This window comes from Hyperolius riggenbachi, chromosome 2 (assembly GCF_040937935.1).
Source record: "Hyperolius riggenbachi isolate aHypRig1 chromosome 2, aHypRig1.pri, whole genome shotgun sequence".
NCBI lineage: Eukaryota > Metazoa > Chordata > Amphibia > Anura > Hyperoliidae > Hyperolius > Hyperolius riggenbachi.
The window spans coordinates 38,434,419-38,455,919 of NC_090647.1; the positions used below are offsets into that span (position 1 = coordinate 38,434,419).

General features: G+C 45.7%; 1 protein-coding gene across 1 annotated transcript in view; it reads right to left on the minus strand.

Annotated features, from left to right (window-relative positions):
* MOGAT2 (monoacylglycerol O-acyltransferase 2) overlaps positions 1-21,501 on the minus strand; it is a 104,620-nt gene that overhangs the window by 16,747 nt on the left and 66,372 nt on the right. The window contains exons 3-5 of the mRNA XM_068266658.1: positions 7,583-7,787; positions 5,614-5,788; positions 2,085-2,284 (exon numbers count right to left, since the gene is read on the minus strand). Coding sequence (XP_068122759.1) covers positions 2,085-2,284; positions 5,614-5,788; positions 7,583-7,787 — 580 coding nt within the window. The remainder of the gene's footprint in view (positions 1-2,084; positions 2,285-5,613; positions 5,789-7,582; positions 7,788-21,501) is intronic.

The following is a 21,501-nucleotide window of genomic DNA, read 5'->3' on the forward strand; positions in this document are numbered from 1 at the left end:
ATTGGCCGGGGATCGCTGATCTAGTACAACGCTGCTACTGTTAGCAGCGTTGTACAAATGTAAACAAAGCGGATTATTTCCGCTTGTGTTTACATTTAGCCTGCGAGCCGCGATCGGCGGCCCGCAGGCTATTCACGGAGCCCCCGGCCGTGAATTGACAGGAAGCTCGCGCGAGCGGCTGTTTCCTGATTAATTAGCCTGCAGCCGGCGACGCAGATCTGCGTCGCTGGTCCTGCAGCTGCCACTTTGCCGACGCGCGTTATGAGTGCGCGGTCGGCAAGTGGTTAATACTGAGGTTCTTCTAGCTACCTAATACATGGGGGCACCTCTAGCTACTTAATATTGAGGGTTCTTTTCTAGCTACGTTATTCTAATGGGTACCTGTAGCTATCTATGATGGGCAGGGGAGGTAAGGGAGAAGTGACAGCAGGGACAGCCAGCACACTTGCGGTGCCATTCGGTGGGGATTTGTAGGTTCATGAAGGGTGAAATCTAAGATGCCACAACACCTGTGCCTATAGGCTCCCGTGAGGTAAAACCGGGCCTGCCTGCAAGCCAAATGTGGCCCTCCTTGCCATTTTATGTCGCCCTCCAGAGCTTCAAATGTCCATCTTTGTAAGCTAGTGGTTAGGTGTAGCTAGTGGTTAGGTCTCTTCCGAGAGGGCGCATCGTCGTGGTGGAAGAGTCTAGTGTTGGGCGATCTGTGCACAGGCTGTCCTTGAAGCCAGCGTCCTCCTTTGCTGCATCTGTTTTGGGTGCGGGGTGTGTGGTCTACCCGTGTGTGGGCTCAGCTGGTCAACTCGGTTGCAGCCTGTGTTAGGAGGCGCTGCCAATATCTCCTCCTGTTGTAGGCAGCAAAACACAGTGAACTGCCTTCCCATCCAGAGGCGCACACCGGTAACAGTGTTTCTGATTAAAATTATTGTCAGTTTGAGCCATGGTGCAATAACTCAGGGGACCCCCCTCCCCCAACAAGATTAGTATGGATCCAAACCCTGCCCAACCCCCTCCCCCCTTCTATTTAAAGAGAAACTCCGACCAAGAATTCAACTTTATCCCAATCAGTAGCTGATACCCCCTTTTACATGAGAAATCTATTCCTTTTCACAAACAGACCATCAGGGGGCGCTGTATGGCTGATATTGTGGTGAAACCCCTCCCACAAGAAACTCTGAGGACCGTGGTACTCCTGGCAGTTTCCTGTCTGGGAACCTTGCTGCATTGTGGGAAATAGACATACAGCTGTTTCCAACTGCCAAAAAACCATGCCGCAGCTACATCACCTGCCAGCAGTAAAAATGTCACCATGTAATAAATGTCAGAATGTAAATCAGAGATTTAAAAGATTTTACGATGGGCAAACACTGACTAAATCATTTATACATAATTATTGTAAAAATGAAGCACTTTTTTATTACATTATTTTTACTGGAGTTCCTCTTTAACTGGTAAGGCATACATACTTTGCCCTCACACTATCTCCCCACATAGCAGCGGAGCGCAGCAGAGCAGTGTAATATTTCCCTGCTCCAGCGATGCGCGGCCTCTTCTGTACTTCCCAGCAGCTGAACGCTCTGTGCTTCCATACCTCCAGCTCCTGATCATGTGATGTGATATGTGATATACTACAAGAGCCAGAGGAATGCAGCATAGAGCGTGTGGCTGTCAGGAAGACCAGTGGAGACCTAAAGAAGCCCTGGAGCAGGCAAATACAGACTTGCTCCACTGCGCTACTCTGCAGAAGGGGGAGGAGCAGGCCTCTTACGGTTGCTATAGTTACACAACTTAGTTTGAGGCTGTTCAATGAATGTTAAATCTTAATAAGCAATTTGGCTCGTGACTTAGACTAGGTTTTAGATTTTGGCCCCTTACGCAGGGCCAGTTCTCTCATGAAGCAAGGTGAAACATTTGCATCAGGCGCAGAGACAGCATTTTTGTAACCGCATGCAGTCAGATTATGAGGAGGAGGAGCGAGCGGAGAGCGAGGGGATGAGGTGAACAGTCCTGCCCTTATGTGACTGATTCAGACACCCCTGGTATAAACTGTACACTCATCACTTGGGACCCCCATATGGATAACTCACCAACAGTGTGAACGGGCCTCCTATAAGGGATGAGCCCGAAGCTGTACTGGAAAACACCTCGCGCGAAGAACAACGGCAGAGCCACGCCCATCGCCTTCTGCAGCTTATCCTGCACCTTCCTCAGCAGGGAGCCCTTGGGATTGTCCACCTGGTCAAAGAGGTCATTTTCTCCAAAGGAATACATCGGCACCAGAGAGACCCTGGAGATGAATCAATAACACAATGAAGATGGGAGGGACAAAGGCTGGTATACATATTACATAGATATTTACATTTGCACCGCTGGACCATCAACAAAGTAACATTAATACAAAAAGAGAAACACTGAGAGCCCAATATAGTGTAGTATGTATTGGATTTGATGGATAGTGTAAGTAAGTAAATTGATACTCACAAACTAGGGTTACCGATTAGGCAACCACTGTATAGGCAGGTGGGGAGATTAAGGCTCCTTTTCCACCAAGACGTTGCGTTTTAGGGGACGTTATGGTCGCATAACTTGCCCCTAACGCAACGCATGGTGGTGTTGAAGTTGGACGTCAGTTTGAGTTGCGTTATGCAGCTCTCAAAGCAGCCGCTCCAGGTTAGTGATAGGAAGTCCAGATCTTTTTAAGGATTCGGATCATTTGAATCGGATCATTGAAAAGATTTGAATCATTTTACTAGGGAAGCAGACTGGGTGAAATTATTAGCAGGACAGGACTTTCCCTGCACTGTACATTCTGTATGTTCTTGTTTCTTCCAGACAGACATCCACTGTGAACCAAATCTTTCATTGTGATGATCCGGATGATTCGACTCACAAAAAAGATCCGGATCAAATGAACGATTCGTTCATGATCTGGACAACACTACAGTCCCACCACCAGTCACCACAGTGCAGTGAATATTAATTAGCCATGTGGCTGGCCCCGGAGGAGGAGGGGAAACCTCCTCCTCCAACATTACTGAGCATGTGTAAACAGTCGAACGTGGCTTAGCCCAGTATAATGTACAGCATGCAGCACTTTATTTAAACGTGTTGCGTTACTATGTAGCGCAACGTGTGCACTGTGAACAGCACATTGATTTTACAGTGCTGTGAGTTAGGATGCGTTACTGGCTGCTGTAACGTGGGACTTTAACGTCCCGCTGTGAAACCAGCCTAAGGCCTGACCTCACTCAGGATTAAGAAGTCGCTCTCTGTAGATCGGAAAGAAGGGGGTACAGCACCCCTCCGCCAGGGGTGGACACAGGTATCGCAGGAATTGAACAGAGGCGCCAACAGGATAAAATATGCTAAAAACTTTAAAGTTGCTGAGGAGACAGTGGTGGACTTACCTCCTCGAAGCAGACCTGAAACTGTCAATTTTCGAAGGTTTAGATGTATTAATATACTCCAAAATAACAGTTGCAACGCGTTTCGCAGGTGTGGTCCCGCTTCATCAGGCAATAGGGGATGGAGCATACAGCAACAAGTGTCTATGTCTCACAGTACAATCGTTCCCTCAGATGTGATCATTCGATCTGATTGTTATGATTATATTGTACAGAAAACCCCACAGTAAGTGGGGAAAATCTGCATGCGCCCTTATCGACCCGTTTATGGGAACATTCGATAATTACCCTCCCAATATTGACAGTCACGCAAATCTTGATGAAATGATCACATCTGAAGAAAATATTGTACCATTAATGGGCACTTTTACAATCTAAACAGGATAAAGGGATGTCTTTTCACTTGTTTTCCAGAAACTGGAAAATCAACAGGTGAATTTTGATCGGCTGTTGTAGGCTCCACCCATTTCCCTGATTATTAATACCAGTGACCAACTGTGCAAAGTTTGGCAACCCTGCCATTAACAGTGTAATGGCTGCAGTTTTTATTTTCCTATTGAAATTTGTTTTTGGCTCCGTTCACTTTTTGTAACCTTGACACACAGTCACTCAGTGGCCAAGCGTGTGAGCTTTCAGGTTCCTGGCGTCAAAAATGTGTGAATGGAAGCAGTTTATCCACCAAGGAAATCTGATTGGCTGTTTTTCGCCCCGCCCCTTTAGTGGATTTGGACCCCAGTCACCCAAATGACCGACTGTAGCAAGTTTGAAGACTCAGCCATTAACAGTGTAAGAATGGCAGCAGTTTAAATATTCCCCTTAAAATACAATAGGTGAAGGCTCCACCCACTTTCCTGAATCTTAATCCCAGTCACCCAGTGACCAAGTGTGCCAAGTTTGAGAACCCTGCGATTTAGGGCCCTTTTCCACCAGCGCGTTTGCGCTGGCTGAATCGCAAAGACGCAAACCGCTAGCGATTTTACAATCGCTACGGTTTGCTTTTTAACATAGGAATCGCGGTAGGTAATTTCCACTACCGCGATTCGTTTTTGACGGGAACGTGAACGCGCGGCGGAGCGATATTTGCCGCGATTTTGCTATGCAGTGCATAGCATAGCAAAATCGCGGCCGCGAACGTCGGGGAATCGCCGGTAATTGCGATTCAGCAATCACTAGCGTTCAGCGTGAACGCTAGCGACTGCTAGTGGAAAAGGGCCTTAACAGTGTAAGAATGGCTGCAGTTTACATTTTCCCATTAAAAATGAATGATTGAAATTTGATTGGCTGTTTTATGCTCCGTCCACTTTTCCTGGATTTCAGTCACCAAGTGACCAATTGTGCCAATTGTAAGGACTCTGGCTTGAATACTGTGAGAATGGCAGCCTTTTATATTTTTTTCCATTGACATGAATGTGTGAAATCTGATTGGGTGTTTGTAGCTCCGCTCAGGTGTGCAGGGGGGCCGTGAGACCCCCAGAACATATCATCCCAGGTAGTAAGGGATATGTATACCAAGTTTCGCTCAAATCGGTCAAGCCGTTTTCGAGTGATCGCGGCACATAAATACACACACACATAGGCCTAGTGCACACCAGAGCGGTTCCGCTGCGTTTTGCGATCCGCTTCCGGCTGCGGATACGCTTGGGTAATGTATTTCAATGGGCTGGTGCACACCAGAGCGGGAGGCGTTTTGCAGAAACGCATACTCCTGGGCTGCTGCAGATTTTGTATTGCGGATACGTTTCTGCCTCAATGTTAAGTATAGGAAAAACGCAAACCGCTCTGAAAAACGGCACTTCAGAGCGGTTTGCCAGGCGTTTTTTGTTACAGTAGCTGTTCAGTAACAGCTTTACTGTAACAATACATGAAATCTACTACACCAAAAACGCTTCACAAAACCGCAAAATGCTAGCTGAAACGCTACAGAAAAAGAAGAAAAAGCGTTTCAAAATCTGCTAGCATTTTGCGGATCTGCTAGCGGTTTTTGGTGTGCACCAGGCCAAACATCCGATTTTATATACGGTATATAGATTCTATAGAAAGTCATTGCAGCAGGCTGACACACCTATGTAGCATATTCTATAGGCAGTCATGGCAGCAGGCTGACACACCTATGTAGCATATTCTATAGGAAGTCATGGCAGCAAACTGACACACCTCTGTAGCATATTCTATAGGAAGACACTGCAGTAGTTCCAACATCCAATAGCATTACCCATGCTCCATGGCCATCCTGATGAACCCTTTCCTGTTCTTTAGCAGGACGTTGAAGGTCCCCGGTTGTGCGTACAGTGATTCTGCAGCTCCGCCCACTGCAATCACAATGGCCTGTCCTCCCTTGTACTTCTTCAGGATATAGCCGGCGCTCTCTTTATCTGACGGGATCAGTCCTGTGACAGAATAACATTTACAGGGTTATATGTATATACAGAGCCTCATCTAGATACATTAATGGGCTCGATTCATCCACTAAGACAAATAGCATGCCTTATTCGAGTTAACACGCCTTATCAGAGTTAACACACCTTATCAACGTTAGCATGCCTTATCAGAGTAGCATAGCGAGCGCTACGAACTTATGCCTGCTAATTGGCAATGACGAGAGCTCCACACGTCCTGCCCTGAGCCCCTGCAGATTTGTAGCGCTCGCTATGCTACTCTGATAAGACGCGTTAACTTTGATAAGGCGTGTTAACTCTGATAAGGTGTCTTAACTCGGATACGGCATGCTATTTGTCTTAGTGAATAAAGCCCATAGTGTTTCAGTTTGTAATAAAGCATTTCTTATAAATATGAACAAGAACAACTGTGAATATACAAAGTGTTGGGTGACAGAGGCTGCCATCACATGGCGGTGATACTATTTCTTCAGGTAAGGAACACAAATCAAATCAAAGATAGCTTTATTGGCATGACCAAGATTCATTACAGGTATTGCCAAAGCAAGGAGAAATAGGGGACATGGGAGGGGGTGGGGTAGGGGGACAATGGCTAAGCAGTCTGTGGACATTTTTAGGTTTACAGTTCCATAATGCTCCTCTGTCTGTGGCATGCTGTGACATAGTGTGCAGCGATTGTCACTGTGGATTCCTCTTCTCCCAGTAGGATATATGTTTTTCTCTCATCACTCGGCAGAAATGCTAGCGTTGCAAGTCAATGGGCTGCATGAAAAACTGCATATGTTCTCGTTCCGCAATTTGCGTTTTTAAAAACGCTGGTTTTTTGTTGCATATTTTTCAAAAATGCACATAATGAAAGTCAATGGTGACGCACTAAAACGCGTTTTAGTGCATTTTGCCTGCGTTTTTATATGCGTTTGTCTTAAGAAAACAAGTTTGGCGATGTATTTCCGCTTCCTGTTGACTTCCTAGTGATTTGGTAAAACGGATAAAAAAATGCATACAAAACGCATATGCGTTTTGTATATGCGAACCGCAAATGCATTATAACACATGCAAAAAGCAAGAAAAATGCATGCGCAGGGAAAAAAAATGCAGACGCACAGAAAAGGCACTAAATACGCACAAACGCATATGCATCAAAACGCTAGCCTCAAGTAGATGTGAACTAGTGCACAGGATATAAGGAAAACAAATCAGTGAGTATTGGGGAGTGTGGGAGGTCAGGGGTTAATTTAAAATGTAAATATAAATAAGGTAAAAATAGGTCTTTTATTTAAAAAAAAAAAAAGTAGATGTAATTTTACTATTTGGCCACAAGATGTCATCGCAGGTGACTTCCGTAGGCATAGTATTACTACGCAAACAGGAAGCACTGCGTGGCTGTGGTCATTCACACTGGGACTTAGGGCACACAGTGCCCATTCATTGATCTAGCGGCTAACGATCGGTGGAGGTAACGAGCACAGGGGGGTGTGGGGGGTCGAGCGGGAACGTGCGGCGGGGAGGGACGTAGTAGCTACATCCCTGCACATAGTTATGGCATTTTGCAGTGACATAGTTACTCATCCCGGGGGAGGGGAAGTAGGGGAAGTGGTCAACATAAAATGGGGCTCTTGGCAAGGTAGTAAATTTGGCTCCCCCTGCTGGCCACCTGGATTTTTTGGTATGGAAAGATGAGAAATGGGAATATGGAAAGGTGGCAGCCAGGCCCTTAGAAACCCACCAGGCCCTAGACACCTGTCTTTGTTGCCTTGTGGATGATCCGGCTCTGCTGGAACTTACCACCACTCATGGCGTAGTCTCTAAAGAACGGCGCCCGGAACCACAACGGCAGCAACATCAGATACGGCGTAATTCCGGGGAACAGCTCGGGAAAGCCGGTGGCCTCAGTACAGAAATTGGTGAAGCCTCCGGCCACCAGAACCCCATGAGGATGAAAGCCCATCAAATAGTTCTGACGGGGGTCCAGATCCACTGTCTTCACCAGCTGCAAGACACAAACACCAGAGTTATAGACTTATTCCATGGAAATGTGTGTGTGTGGCGTTTCCCCCCTCATTATGTGTCATGTGATCACATCCCCCCTCATTATGTGTCATGTGATCACATCCCCCCTCATTATGTGTGATGTGATCACATCCTGCTCCACTTGCTGGGCTTCTTTACTGGGCTGGTTTACTGGCTCCGCCTACATATTCCCCAACCACTTCCAGAGCTGTATGTACAGTATATATTATGCATACATCGAAAAAAGGCACATGGACATTTGCGCGTCTAGTAATCCCGATAGCAAAATATTGGTTTTCAACACCAATATTTTACTATGGCTAAACCTAACCCTACTCTCACACAGAACCCTCCTCCCAACACCTAATTCCCCCCCCCCCCCCCCCGACTCAGACTTCCTACCTGACGCCTAACCGCCCCCTAACTTCCCACCGACGCCTAACCACTCCCCCCTGCACAAACTCCCTTCCTGACGCCTAACCCTAAACCCCCCCCCCTTACAAACTTCCTACCTGACAGTGATACCTAACCCTAACCCCCTCACAGACGTCCTACCTGACACCTAACCCTAACCCCCTCCCCCCACAAACTTCCTACCTGACAGTGACACCTAAATCCCCCACAAACGTCCTACCTGACATCTAACCCCCTCCCCCCACAAACTTCCTACCTGACAGTGACACCTAACCCCCCCACAAACGTCCTACCTGACACCTAACCCTAACCCCCTCCCCCCATGAACGTCCTACCTGACCCCTAACCCTCTCCCCCCACAAACGTCCTACCTGACACCTAACCCTAACCCCCTCCCCCCACAAACTTCCTACCTGACAGTGACACCTAACCCCCCCACGAACGTCCTACCTGACACCTAACCCTAACCCCCTCCCCCCACAAACTTCCTACCTGACAGTGACACCTAACCCCCCCACAAACGTCCTACCTGACACCTAACCCTAACCCGCTCCCCGCACAAACTTCCTACCTGACAGTGACAGCTAACCCCCCCACAAACGTCCTACCTGACACCTAACTCCCTCCCCCCACAAACGTCCTACCTGACACCTAACCTTAACCCCCTCCCCCCACAAACGTCCTACCTGACACCTAACCCTAACCCCCTCCCCCCACAAACTTCCTACCTGACAGTGACACCTAACCCCCCCACAAACGTCCTACCTGACACCTAACCCTAACCCGCTCCCTGGACAAACTTCCTACCTGACAGTGACAGCTAACCCCCCCACAAACGTCCTACCTGACACCTAACCCCCTCCCCCCACAAACGTCCTACCTGACACCTAACCTTAACCCCCTCCCCCCACAAACGTCCTACCTGACACCTAACCCTAACCCCCTCCCCCCACAAACGTCCTACCTGACACCTAACCCTAACCCCCTCCCCCCACAAACGTCCTACCTGACACCTAACCCTAACCCCCTCCCCCCACAAACGACCTACCTGACCCCTAACCCCCTCCCCCCACAAACATCCTACCTGACACCTAACCTTAACCCCCTCCCCCCACAAACGTCCTACCTGACACCTAACCCTAACCCCCTCCCCCACAAACGTCCTACCTGACATCTAACCCTAAACACCCCCCCCCCCTCACAAACTCCCTTCCTGATGCCTAACCCTAAACTTCCCCCTCCCTCACAAATGTCCTACCTGACGCCTAACCCTAAACATCCCCCACCAACTTCTTTTCTGACTCCTAACTAGTGATAATCGTAATCTGCTAACTACGATTACGCAAATTACGTGTACATTTTCGCAATTATGCATACACGTAATTACAAATTCGTAATTCAATTGACTTTGTATAATCATTCATAAACATTCTTATAAATTTACGCGTAATTTACGTGTAATTTCTTGCCGACTTTAGCAGTGAATAGCAAATCCCCCATACAGGCTGTTGCTACCAAAATTGCTACATATGTTACAGAGAATATTGGGCACAAGTCAAGAATTTTTTTTTCAAAAAGACCTTGTAGTTTTTGAGAAAATGGATTTTAAAAATGTAAAGAAAAATGGTTTTTAAACCTAGAAAAATGACAGTTTAAAAACCATTTTTTTTGTATATTTAAAACATATGTAGCAATTTTCATAGCAATGGCAAGTACAGGGGCTTTGCTATTAAACGTCAGTCTGCACAATGGTTAATTTGCATATATTCAGCAGTGTTGCTCTGGGAGACATCTCAAGCTCACTCCAACCTGAATTATCGCAAATTCTTTCTGTTTTAGGAAAGCAAACTTTTGTTTTTCTTAACATCTTAGTAAGGGGGCTTTTAGGACCATTGTAGTCCCTTACACACTCCAATTAGTTCTGGGTCACCATGAGCTTGCTGGTTAGTCTGTGCCTGCACAAAATTACGTGTAAATTACGCGTAAATTCATGCGTAATTACAAATGGGAACAATTAACTACGAAATTGCTTACATTGTTCCCCCTGAAATGATGTATTATGATTACGATGCGTAATTGCGCATTACGATGTGTAATTATGCATGGGCGTAATCTCTGCTCATTACTACGCCTAACCCTAAACTTCCCTCCCTCACAAACTTCCTACCTGGCGCTGAACAGCAGTTTAACCTCCTTAGCGGTATGCCCGACACTGTGTCGGGCATACCGCTCTGTGGCCCAAGGAGTCCCCACAATAACATTTTTTTTAACCAAATGACTGTAAAGCCTTTAGCTAGCACTAGGCTAGCTAGTAAAGTTTTCGGGCACCGGCCGCTCCTCTGCGATCCCCCCGTTTATATGTTACCCCCCTGGATCCAGCGATCGCGCAGCCTCCCTGCACAGCTTCGGTCTCTCTATGGGGAGGATCAGGTGCGCGCATGATGTCATGTACGATCCTCCCCATAGTGAAGGCCTGAGCTGTCCGGGGAGGCTGCGCCGATTGCTGGATCCAGGCTGAGTAATGTATAAACGGGGAGCGGCGGAGATCGGGGGGGGGGGGGGGGGGGGGGTGACGGGCATTTGTACTAGCTAGCCTAGTGCTAGCTAGAGGGTTTTCAGCCGCGGGATCTCTGGGGGGGACTGGCGGGCAAAATATTGCAAAACCTCCTGAGCGGCGTAACGCTCAGGTGGTTAATTCCCAAAATAGTAAGATACCAGCCAGCCTCCCTACTCACTTGCACACTATTTTGTCAGTTAGACTTTGCAACTGCTGTTCAGGCCCCGTTTACACTTAATCAGTTGGTACGCATTTTTTTTTTCTTCTCCATAGCAGTGCATTGTGAAAAAGATTTCAGTTAAAACGCGTTAAGTGTGAAAGGTGCCATAGGATAATATGGGAATTACTTTGAAAATCAGTTGACCTTTCAGTTATAACTGAGAGATTAGGGAACACACTTGTCTTTCAGTTTTCTGCGCACGTTTTCCTGCATACTTTTTCTGCACACCAAGTGTGTTTCCATGCAGGAAAACGCGTGTGCGTTTTTTTCACAGCAGCTAATGTAATTGATAGAGGAAACTGACAAAATGTGCAGAATCAGGATGCAGAATGTCAGTTTTTTTTTCTGCGCGCGAACAACATATTAAGTGTGTACTAGCCCATTGATTAACACGAGTTCTCAGTTTTTCTGTGCAGAAAACGCGCACGAAAACAGTCAAGTGTGTTCCCTGCCTTAGTGTAAACGAGGTCTAAGAATCCCCCATGAAGAGATGGACTGGCCCAAAACCTGTCCGTTCTGTCAGATTTCAACTGCCTAGTTTTGTTTCGCAATAGTAGTCCTTTAAAGCAGTAGGATCAGCCATACTATGCCAGGGGAAAAAAACATATATATAAGTAGATAAATACTTGATCTACTTACAGAACACATGTATTATACTGTCCACGTTTTGATTTCAGTGAATGTTAGTAAGTAAATGACGAGAATTCTGTTCCTGGTGGAGACCATGTCTTTTGCCCACAGTTAAAGCGACTCTGTAACAAAATTTTCAGCCTTAGTTCTTCTATCCTATAAGTTTCTTTGCCTGTTCTAATGTGGTCTGGCTTACTGCAGCCTTTCCTAGTTGCACAGTAGCTGTGTTATCTCTGTTATATGATCTAATCTGTTTTCTTCTGTCGGCACAGTCCGGCTAAGGCTGGAATGTGTGGAATGTGCAGGGCTGCTTGTGATTGGATAGAAGCGATACACACCCTCTGCAGGCCCCCTTCAGGCTCTGTATGACACACACTCTGCTTATGTGAGCCTATCACAAGCTGGTTACTTTGTTTGTAAACACTGCCTAAAACTGTTAATTACAAGCCAGGATTGCAGCAGGGAGTGGCAGAAACAGCACAGAGGGGCCCAGGAGAACATAATGAATAGAATGGTATGCTTTTTGCTGTAAAAATTGTAGAGTACAGATTCTCTTTAAGACTAACTCATGATGTCATTTCTGCCCTTTTACTTTTTTTCTTGTCTCCTCCAATCGCTGAGTCGCCTCAGCCTTGCTTGTAAACACAAGTGATTAGGGGATTAGGTTTCAGATAAGCAGCTGGCAGGGAAATAAAGGGAAGAGGAGGAATAGATTATAGATAAGAACCCCCAGCATGCAATTCTTTGGCAACAACGACTAAAGGGCCAGTGCTCCTTAAGTATGTGATAACTCCAAATCATAACTCAGACCAGTTGCTGTTGAAATTTGATTTTTATGGTGACGATACCGCTTTAAGCAGTAGAGTTTATTAAGCCAATACCAGCAAGAATTGGTCCCGCCAGTATTGAAGTCATAAGCTAATTTGTATCTCGACCGTTACTAACAGAAAGGTTCTTACCATGTAATCTCTGTGCATTTTGGTTTGTCTTAGCCTGTACCTTGTTGTAGGACATTCGACCATGAGCTCCTCTGGGCAGAGGTGTAAGTACTGAGGTAACAGCCACTGCGCATACGCTGACCCAGCGGCGTGGATACCTGATTGCGCACCTGAGGCTGGGAGCATTCTGCACACATGCAGTTCATTAAGACTCGTAACCGTGTAACCGAATGCCTCTGGACATGGCAGCATGGTTAAGAAGGCACTCCACTGGGTCAGACATGCGCAATAGTGCGCAACTCAGCAGGGTCGCTGACTTTACCGAGGCTGAGAGCGGATCAACAACGACATCGATTGACCTACAAGACTAAGTAAAAGCTAACTTTTTCATTCTGCCTTGGATACCCTTTAAAGAAGTGAAAATAATGTAATAAAAAAGTGCTTTATTTTTACAGTAATTATGTATAAATGATTTAGTCAGTGTTTCCCATTGTAAAATCTTTCCTCTCCCTGATTTACATTCTGACACTAACCACATGGGGACATTTTTACTGCTGGCAGGTGATGTCAGTAGTCGAGATGCTGCTTGCTTTTTTTTGCAGTTGAACCCATCTGTAAACAGCTGTTATTTCCCACAATGCAATGAGGTTCACAGACAGGAAACTGTCACCACAATATCAGCCTAAATATTTCTCATGGGAAAGGAGGTATCAGCTACTGATTGGGATGAAGTTCAATTCTTGGTTGCGGTTTCTCTTTAAAGAGGAACTAACTTCAAAAAAAAAAAAAAAAAGCTTTGTACAAAATGCACACATATCATCATAAATACAACAACACTACCCAACAAAGCCACACCCACTGTTGTAACTCCTGAAATCTCTCAGAAATCGGCCTGCAGTGTATGGGCAGGTAATAGAGCTCTCTCTGATCATACAAGAATCTGTTTCATGGTCGTTTTGCCCATACACAGCTAGATGTAGGGGCATCTTCAAGTTTGACTGCATTCGCCATATGTTTTTTTCAGGTTTGTGATTCAGACACTACTGATGCCTGACAGATCTGCAGGACAGCCAGGGAACTGGCATTGTTTAAAAGGAAATCAATATGACGGCCTCCATATCCCTCTCAGGTCAGTTTTCCTGTTATTTGTATTCGGTGCCCCATCCAATGCCTCTTGGCGGAGTGCTTCCTCAAACTGTCCTCAGCGACTTGTGAACTTGGCCTCTCCTAAATCCCCGGCCAGTCCTCTGAACTCTCCCAAACAAGTTAAAATTAAACTAGGAACACTAACAGATGTTGGCTCGTATCTCTCAATAGGTGACATATACAAAACAAAGAGCGAGATTTCCTGATGAATAATCATTAATCTCATCCTTCTGTGCAGATTATCTCTCCTGACATCTACTAACAGCACAAACATAGGCCTAGTGCACACCAGAGCGTCTCGGCTGCAGTTTGCGATCCGCTTGCGGGAGCGGATCCGCTTGGGTAATGTATCTCAATGGGCTGGTGCACACCAGAGCAGGAGGCGTTTTGCAGAAACGCATACTCCCAGGCTGCTGCAGATTTTGGATTGCGGATGCGTTTCTGCCTCAATGTTAAGTATAGGAAAACCGCAAACCGCTCTGAAAAACGGAACTTCAGAGCGGTTTGCCAGGCGTTTTTTGTTACAGTAGCTGTTCAGTAACAGCTTTACTGTAACAATACATGAAATCTACTACACCAAAACCGCTACACAAAACCGCAAAACGCTAGCTGAAACGCTACAGAAAAAGAAGAAAAAGCGTTTCAAAATCTGCTAGCATTTTGCGGATCTGCTAGCGGTTTTTGGTGTGCACCAGGCCATAGTTCATATTCAATGCTGGGCAAAGGCAGAGCTATGTGAAAAGCCTGAATTGTAGCCAGTGGGTGGTGAACGTGTACATTTGAAATGGGAATATGTAATTAGGGCACCGGCTATTGGTTGTAAATGTTAAATTGAAAAGAAATATAGAAAAAAATTGTATGGTGTGTGGCCACCTTACAATCTTTTAAATATCTGTTCAATTTAGGCATTACAATCAATTTTTCTGACTGATTGTAACATTTCAAAAATATAACCAATGTACCGATCAGATTTTTCAGTCGAATGAAAAAAAAGCTTTCGATTTTTCCGGGAAATCCGATCATATTTATCGAATTGCCATAAAATTGGATCATTTTTTATTGTATCGTGTGTGGCCACCTTAACAGAGATCACAAAACATAATCACTGCCACTGAGTGGGGAAAAATGCCCTCTTACACTTAAAGAGAAACCATAGCTGAGAACTGAACTTCAACCCAATCAGTAGCTGATACCCCCTTTCCCATGAGAAATCTTTTCCTTTTCACAAACTGATCATCGGGGGGCTCTGTGTGGATGAAATTGTGGTGAAATCCCTCCCACAGTGTGATGTCAGGACCACCATGGTTCTGACATCACACTGTGGGTGCCTTGTTGCATTGTGGGAAATAACAGCTGTTTACAGCTGTTTCCAACTGTCAAAAAAAAAAAAAACAAGCAGCACCTCCTTCCACTGACATCACCTGCCAGTAGTAAAAATGTCACCATGTGATGAATTTCAGAATGTAAATCAGGGAGAGTAAAGATTTTACAATGAGCAAACACTGACATTTATACATAATTATTGTAAAAATGAACCACTTTTTTATTACATTATTTTCACTGGAGTTCCTCTTTAATGCGTTGCTCTCAGTTATAACTGAAAGAAAACTAATTTTCAAAGTAATGCCCATGTTTTCCTATGGCACAGTTTCCACTATACGCGTTTTAACTGAAAGCTTTTTTCACAATGCACTGCTATGGAAAAAACGCACACTAACACGTACTAACGCATAACAATGCTTTAAAGGAAACCAGAGACGAGTAAAGTTATACGTTTTATACATACCTGGGGCTTCCTCCAGCCCCATCCCCACGCATCGCTCCTACGCCGCTGTCCTCAGCCTTCTCCAGCTCCAGTACCGGGTCCCGTAAGTTCAACCAGCCGCGGCTAGTCTGAGCATGTGCAGTGTGCTCTCTCCGTCTGTCTCCGGTGAAGAATAGTACTCAGACTGGCCGCGACTGACCGAAGTTACGGGATGCGGTACTAGAGCTGGAGGAAGCGGAGGACGGCGGTGTGAGAGCGATCCCTGTGCGTGGGGCTGGAGTAAGCCCCAGGTATGTATAAAACTTTTAACTTTGAATGTCTCTGGTACACTTTAAGTGTAAAAGGACCCTAAGGATTCGTTTCTACTACAAACCTGCAAATTTGCATGCTTTTTTTCAACTTGCAAAACTGCATGCAAATTCACAAGCGTGGGCGTCCATTTTTTGCATGCGAATTTGCCTGCGTAAGCGCTAAATGTTTTTCTGAAATTTTTACATGTTTTACCTCTATTGACATACACGAAAACGCACGCAAAACTGAAAATGCCAAAAACACTCAAAAACAGGAATGGGAAAACGCCATGCGGCAATTAAAATGTTGTCTCATTGCTGTCCAGATTTTTTTTGCATGCAAATTCTGGATACAGTGGAAACAGGCCCATTGAAATTCAGTTATGAGAATCTGTGTGCAGAAAACGCAGACAAATTCGCATTTAGTGAAAAACGGGCCCTACAAGCAGTAAATTGGAGGAAAACAGATGAAAGAGTGGGGCAGTTTCTCAGAGTGACCAATCGGAATCCTTGATCTAAAGGCTCATACACACATCAGACTATAGTCTTTGGAAAATGAAAGATCACAGACCAATGTTACCACCTTCATGTAGTATGAGAGCCATACTCTACACAGTCTTTTCTATGGAGCTGAACTCCACATCAGAAAGAAATCTTTGCAAGATGCTGCACACACAGATGCTGTACAGACACAAAAGATCAGTATCTGCAAAAGATCTGTTCCTGCCAAAAATCCATTCCTGCAAATTGCAATGATAGTCTATGAGATCTGCAGATCATCACACACACACACGATTTAACTGACATTCATCTGCAGATCAAGCAATCATCTGCAGATCTGAAAATCCATCCTGGTGGATCTGATCTGCAGATGAATGTCAGTTAAATCATGTGTGTATGATGATCTGCAGATCCTATAGACTATCATTGCAATTTGCAGGAATGGATCTTTGGCAGGAACAGATCTTTTGCAGATACTGATCTTTTGTGTCTGTACAGCATCTGTGTGTGCAGCATCTTGCAAAGATTTTGTTTCTGATGTGGAGTTCAGCTCCATAGAAAAGACTGGGAAGGTGTGGCTCTCATACTACATGAAGGGTGGTAAGATTGGTCTGTGATCTTTCATTTTCCAAAGACTATAGTCTGATGTGTGTATGCACCTTAAACGTCTGCTACATTTATTTTTTTTTAACCCTGGGTTGGATACATTTATTACAGAGCTTCCAAAGGACTGGAGAGATGTCAGGAGGTGGAAATTAACGCCGATCTGAGTTTTTGCACAGGACAGAAGGAAAACAGATAAATTCTCCCTGTATGTATTTAGAGAGTTTAGCCTGTCCAATTCCCCCTCACCTGTGACTAATCACAAGAGTAATTTGATCTCTCAGCCGTGTTAGCTGGATGCCTCGGCAGAGCAGCTAATTTGTAACCACAGGATGTTAACCCCATGCCTGCTTCCATGAAAGCAGGAAGTGGACACACTGCAGATTTATTGCAGGATTTCTATCAGTTGTAACAAAGAAATGCTTTTCTTTAAAGGTTATTATGCTGTTGCTTATCTGTTAGCGCAGAGAGGAAGTTCTGAGTTCAGGTCCACTTTAAAGACAGAGGGCTCGTTCACATTGCGTTCTGGTCGCATTAGCTTTGGTGGGGTTTTTTTTATTTTTTTTTTTTATTCCCGACGCTTGGGTGGCCGTTCCGTTTTTGTGAAAAACGCTTTTCCAATCGCTTTTCCCTGAGCGTTTTTTTAATTCACTCCCTGACGCAATCCACGCTGATATGAACCTTCTCATGGATTATTCATTGCACAAGCGTTTTGTGGCGATTTAAAAAATCCTGCCTACCTAAAGGTGTCCATACATACTAAAAACACAGAAAGTTGTTGTCAGGTTACAACTTCTTAGGATAGATTTCTTGGAATTCTGTCTGGAGGATGGGACTGCGGCAGACAAGAGAGGTGCTGGGTAATCAGAGATCATTGTTCGTCTGGCAAACATCACACCATCAGGACCGCTAAGATAAGTGACAAAGGCAGACAAGGCGCTAATACCATCTATCGGCTTAGCTGGGTGCTTAAAGCATGGGGATCAGGATAATGCTCTAACGCCAGCAGTGCAGCCCAGCCAGCATCTTCTCAGGCATCCAGCACTTTTTCAAATTTTTAGATACACAAGAGATCAACTTTAAGTGAGCCTAAAACAAAAAATGACTTTGTTAAATGAGTCTACAGATGCAGTGACAAGAGGGACTTCCTGTCAGTAGCCATTACTGTGACTATGGTTTCTATTCATTCTAAGCATACCTGAAGTGAGAGTGCTGCAGTATACTGTATGTAGCCAGGTACATGTGGTGGCCTCAGTATAGGTAGCGAGCCATAGGTGCTGCAGTATAGGTAGCCAAGTACAGGTGGTGCCCCAATATAGGTAGCGAGCTATAGATGCTGCAGACAGTATAGGTAGTGAGCTATAGGTGCAGCAGTATATAGGTAACCAGGTACAGGTGGTGCCTCAGTATAGGTAGTGAGCTATAGGTGCTGCAGTATATAGGTAACCAGGTACAGGTGGTGCCTCAGTATAGGTAGTGAGCTATAGGTGCTGCAGTATATAGGTAACCAGGTACAGGTGGTGCCTCAGTATAGGTAGTGAGCCATAGGTGCAGCAGTATAAAGGTAACCAGGTACATGTGGTGCCTCAGTATAGGTAGTGAGCCATAGGTGCAGCAGTATATAGGGAGCCAAGTAAAGGTGGTGCCTCAGTATAGGTAGTGAGCTATAGGTGCTGCAGTATATAGGTAACCAGGTACAGGTGGTGCCTCAGTATAGGTAGTGAGCTATAGGTGCTGCAGTATAAAGGTAACCAGGTACAGGTGGTGCCTCAGTATAGGTAGTGAGCTATAGGTGCAGCAGTATATAGGTAACCAGGTACAGGTGGTGCCTCAGTATAGGTAGTGAGCTATAGGTGCTGCAGTATATAGGTAACCAGGTACAGGTGGTGCCTCAGTATAGGTAGTAAGCTATAGGTGCTGCAGTATATAGGTAACCAGTTACAGGTGGTGCCTCAGTATAGGTAGTGAGCCATAGGTGCAGCAGTATAAAGGTAACCAGGTACAGGTGGTGCCTCAGTATAGGTAGTGAGCTATAGGTGCTGCAGTATATAGGGAGCCAGGTACAGGTGGTGCCTCAGTATAGGTAGTGAGCTATAGGTGCTGCAGTATATAGGTAACCAGGTACAGGTGGTGCCTCAGTATAGGTAGTGAGCTATAGGTGCTGCAGTATATAGGTAACCAGGTACAGGTGGTGCCTCAGTATAGGTAGTGAGCTATAGGTGCTGCAGTATATAGGTAACCAGGTACAGGTGGTGCCTCAGTATAGGTAGTGAGCTATAGGTGCTGCAGTATATAGGTAACCAGGTACAGGTGGTGCCTCAGTATAGGTAGGGAGCTATAGGTGCTGCAGTATATAGGTAACCAGGTACAGGTGGTGCCTCAGTATAGGTAGTGAGCTATAGGTGCAGCAGTATAAAGGTAACCAGTTACAGGTGGTGCCTCAGTATAGGTAGTGAGCTATAGGTGCTGCAGTATATAGGTAACCAGGTACAGGTGGTGCCTCAGTATAGGTAGTGAGCCATAGGTGCAGCAGTATAAAGGTAACCAGGTAAAGGTGGTGCCTCAGTATAGGTAGTGAGCTATAGGTGCAGCAGTATAAAGGTAACCAGGTACAGGTGGTGCCTCAGTATAGGTAGTGAGCCATAGGTGCAGCAGTATAAAGGTAACCAGTTACAGGTGGTGCCTCAGTATAGGTAGTGAGCTATAGGTGCAGCAGTATATAGGTAACCAGGTACAGGTGGTGCCTCAGTATAGGTAGTGAGCTATAGGTGCAGCAGTATAAAGGTAACCAGGTACAGGTGGTGCCTCAGTATAGGTAGTGAGCCATAGGTGCAGCAGTATAAAGGTAACCAGGTAAAGGTGGTGCCTCAGTATAGGTAGTGAGCTATAGGTGCTGCAGTATATAGGTAACCAGGTAAAGGTGGTGCCTCAGTATAGGTAGTGAGCTATAGGTGCTGCAGTATATAGGTAACCAGGTACAGGTGGTGCCTCAGTATAGGTAGTGAGCTATAGGTGCAGCAGTATAAAGGTAACCAGGTACAGGTGGTGCCTCAGTATAGGTAGTGAGCCATAGGTGCAGCAGTATAAAGGTAACCAGGTAAAGGTGGTGCCTCAGTATAGGTAGTGAGCTATAGGTGCTGCAGTATATAGGTAACCAGTTACAGGTGGTGCCTCAGTATAGGTAGTGAGCCATAGGTGCAGCAGTATAAAGGTAACCAGTTACAGGTGGTGCCTCAGTATAGGTAGTGAGCTATAGGTGCAGCAGTATAAAGGTAACCAGGTACAGGTGGTGCCTCAGTATAGGTAGTGAGCTATAGGTGCTGCAGTATATAGGGAGCCAGGTACAGGTGGTGCCTCAGTATAGGTAGTGAGCTATAGGTGCTGCAGTATATAGGTAACCAGGTACAGGTGGTGCCTCAGTATAGGTAGTGAGCTATAGGTGCAGCAGTATATAGGTAACCAGGTACAGGTGGTGCCTCAGTATAGGTAGTGAGCTATAGGTGCTGCAGTATATAGGGATCCAGGTACAGGTGGTGCCTCAGTATAGGTAGTGAGCCATAGGTGCAGCAGTATAAAGGTAACCAGGTACAGGTGGTGCCTCAGTATAGGTAGTGAGCTATAGGTGCAGCAGTATATAGGTAACCAGGTACAGGTGGTGCCTCAGTATAGGTAGTGAGCTATAGGTGCAGCAGTATATAGGTAACCAGGTACAGGTGGTGCCTCAGTATAGGTAGTGAGCTATAGGTGCTGCAGTATATAGGTAACCAGGTACAGGTGGTGCCTCAGTATAGGTAGTGAGCCATAGGTGCAGCAGTATAAAGGTAACCAGGTACATGTGGTGCCTCAGTATAGGTAGTGAGCTATAGGTGCTGCAGTATATAGGTAACCAGGTACAGGTGGTGCCTCAGTATAGGTAGTGAGCCATAGGTGCAGCAGTATAAAGGTAACCAGGTAAAGGTGGTGCCTCAGTATAGGTAGTGAGCTATAGGTGCTGCAGTATATAGGTAACCAGGTAAAGGTGGTGCCTCAGTATAGGTAGTGAGCTATAGGTGCTGCAGTATATAGGTAACCAGGTACAGGTGGTGCCTCAGTATAGGTAGTGAGCTATAGGTGCAGCAGTATATAGGTAACCAGGTACAGGTGGTGCCTCAGTATAGGTAGTGAGCTATAGGTGCTGCAGTATATAGGGAGCCAGGTACAGGTGGTGCCTCAGTATAGGTAGTGAGCTATAGGTGCTGCAGTATATAGGGAGCCAAGTACAGGTGGTGCCTCAGTATAGGTAGTGAGCTATAGGTGCTGCAGTATATAGGTAACCAGGTACAGGTGGTGCCTCAGTATAGGTAGTGAGCTATAGGTGCAGCAGTATATAGGTAACCAGGTACAGGTGGTGCCTCAGTATAGGTAGTGAGCTATAGGTGCTGCAGTATATAGGGAGCCAGGTACAGGTGGTGCCTCAGTATAGGTAGTGAGCTATAGGTGCTGAAGTATATAGGGAGCCAAGTACAGGTGGTGCCTCAGCATAGGTAGTGAGCTATAGGTGCTGCAGTATATAGGTAACCAGGTACAGGTGGTGCCTCAGTATAGGTAGTGAGCTATAGGTGCTGCAGTATATAGGTAACCAGGTACAGGT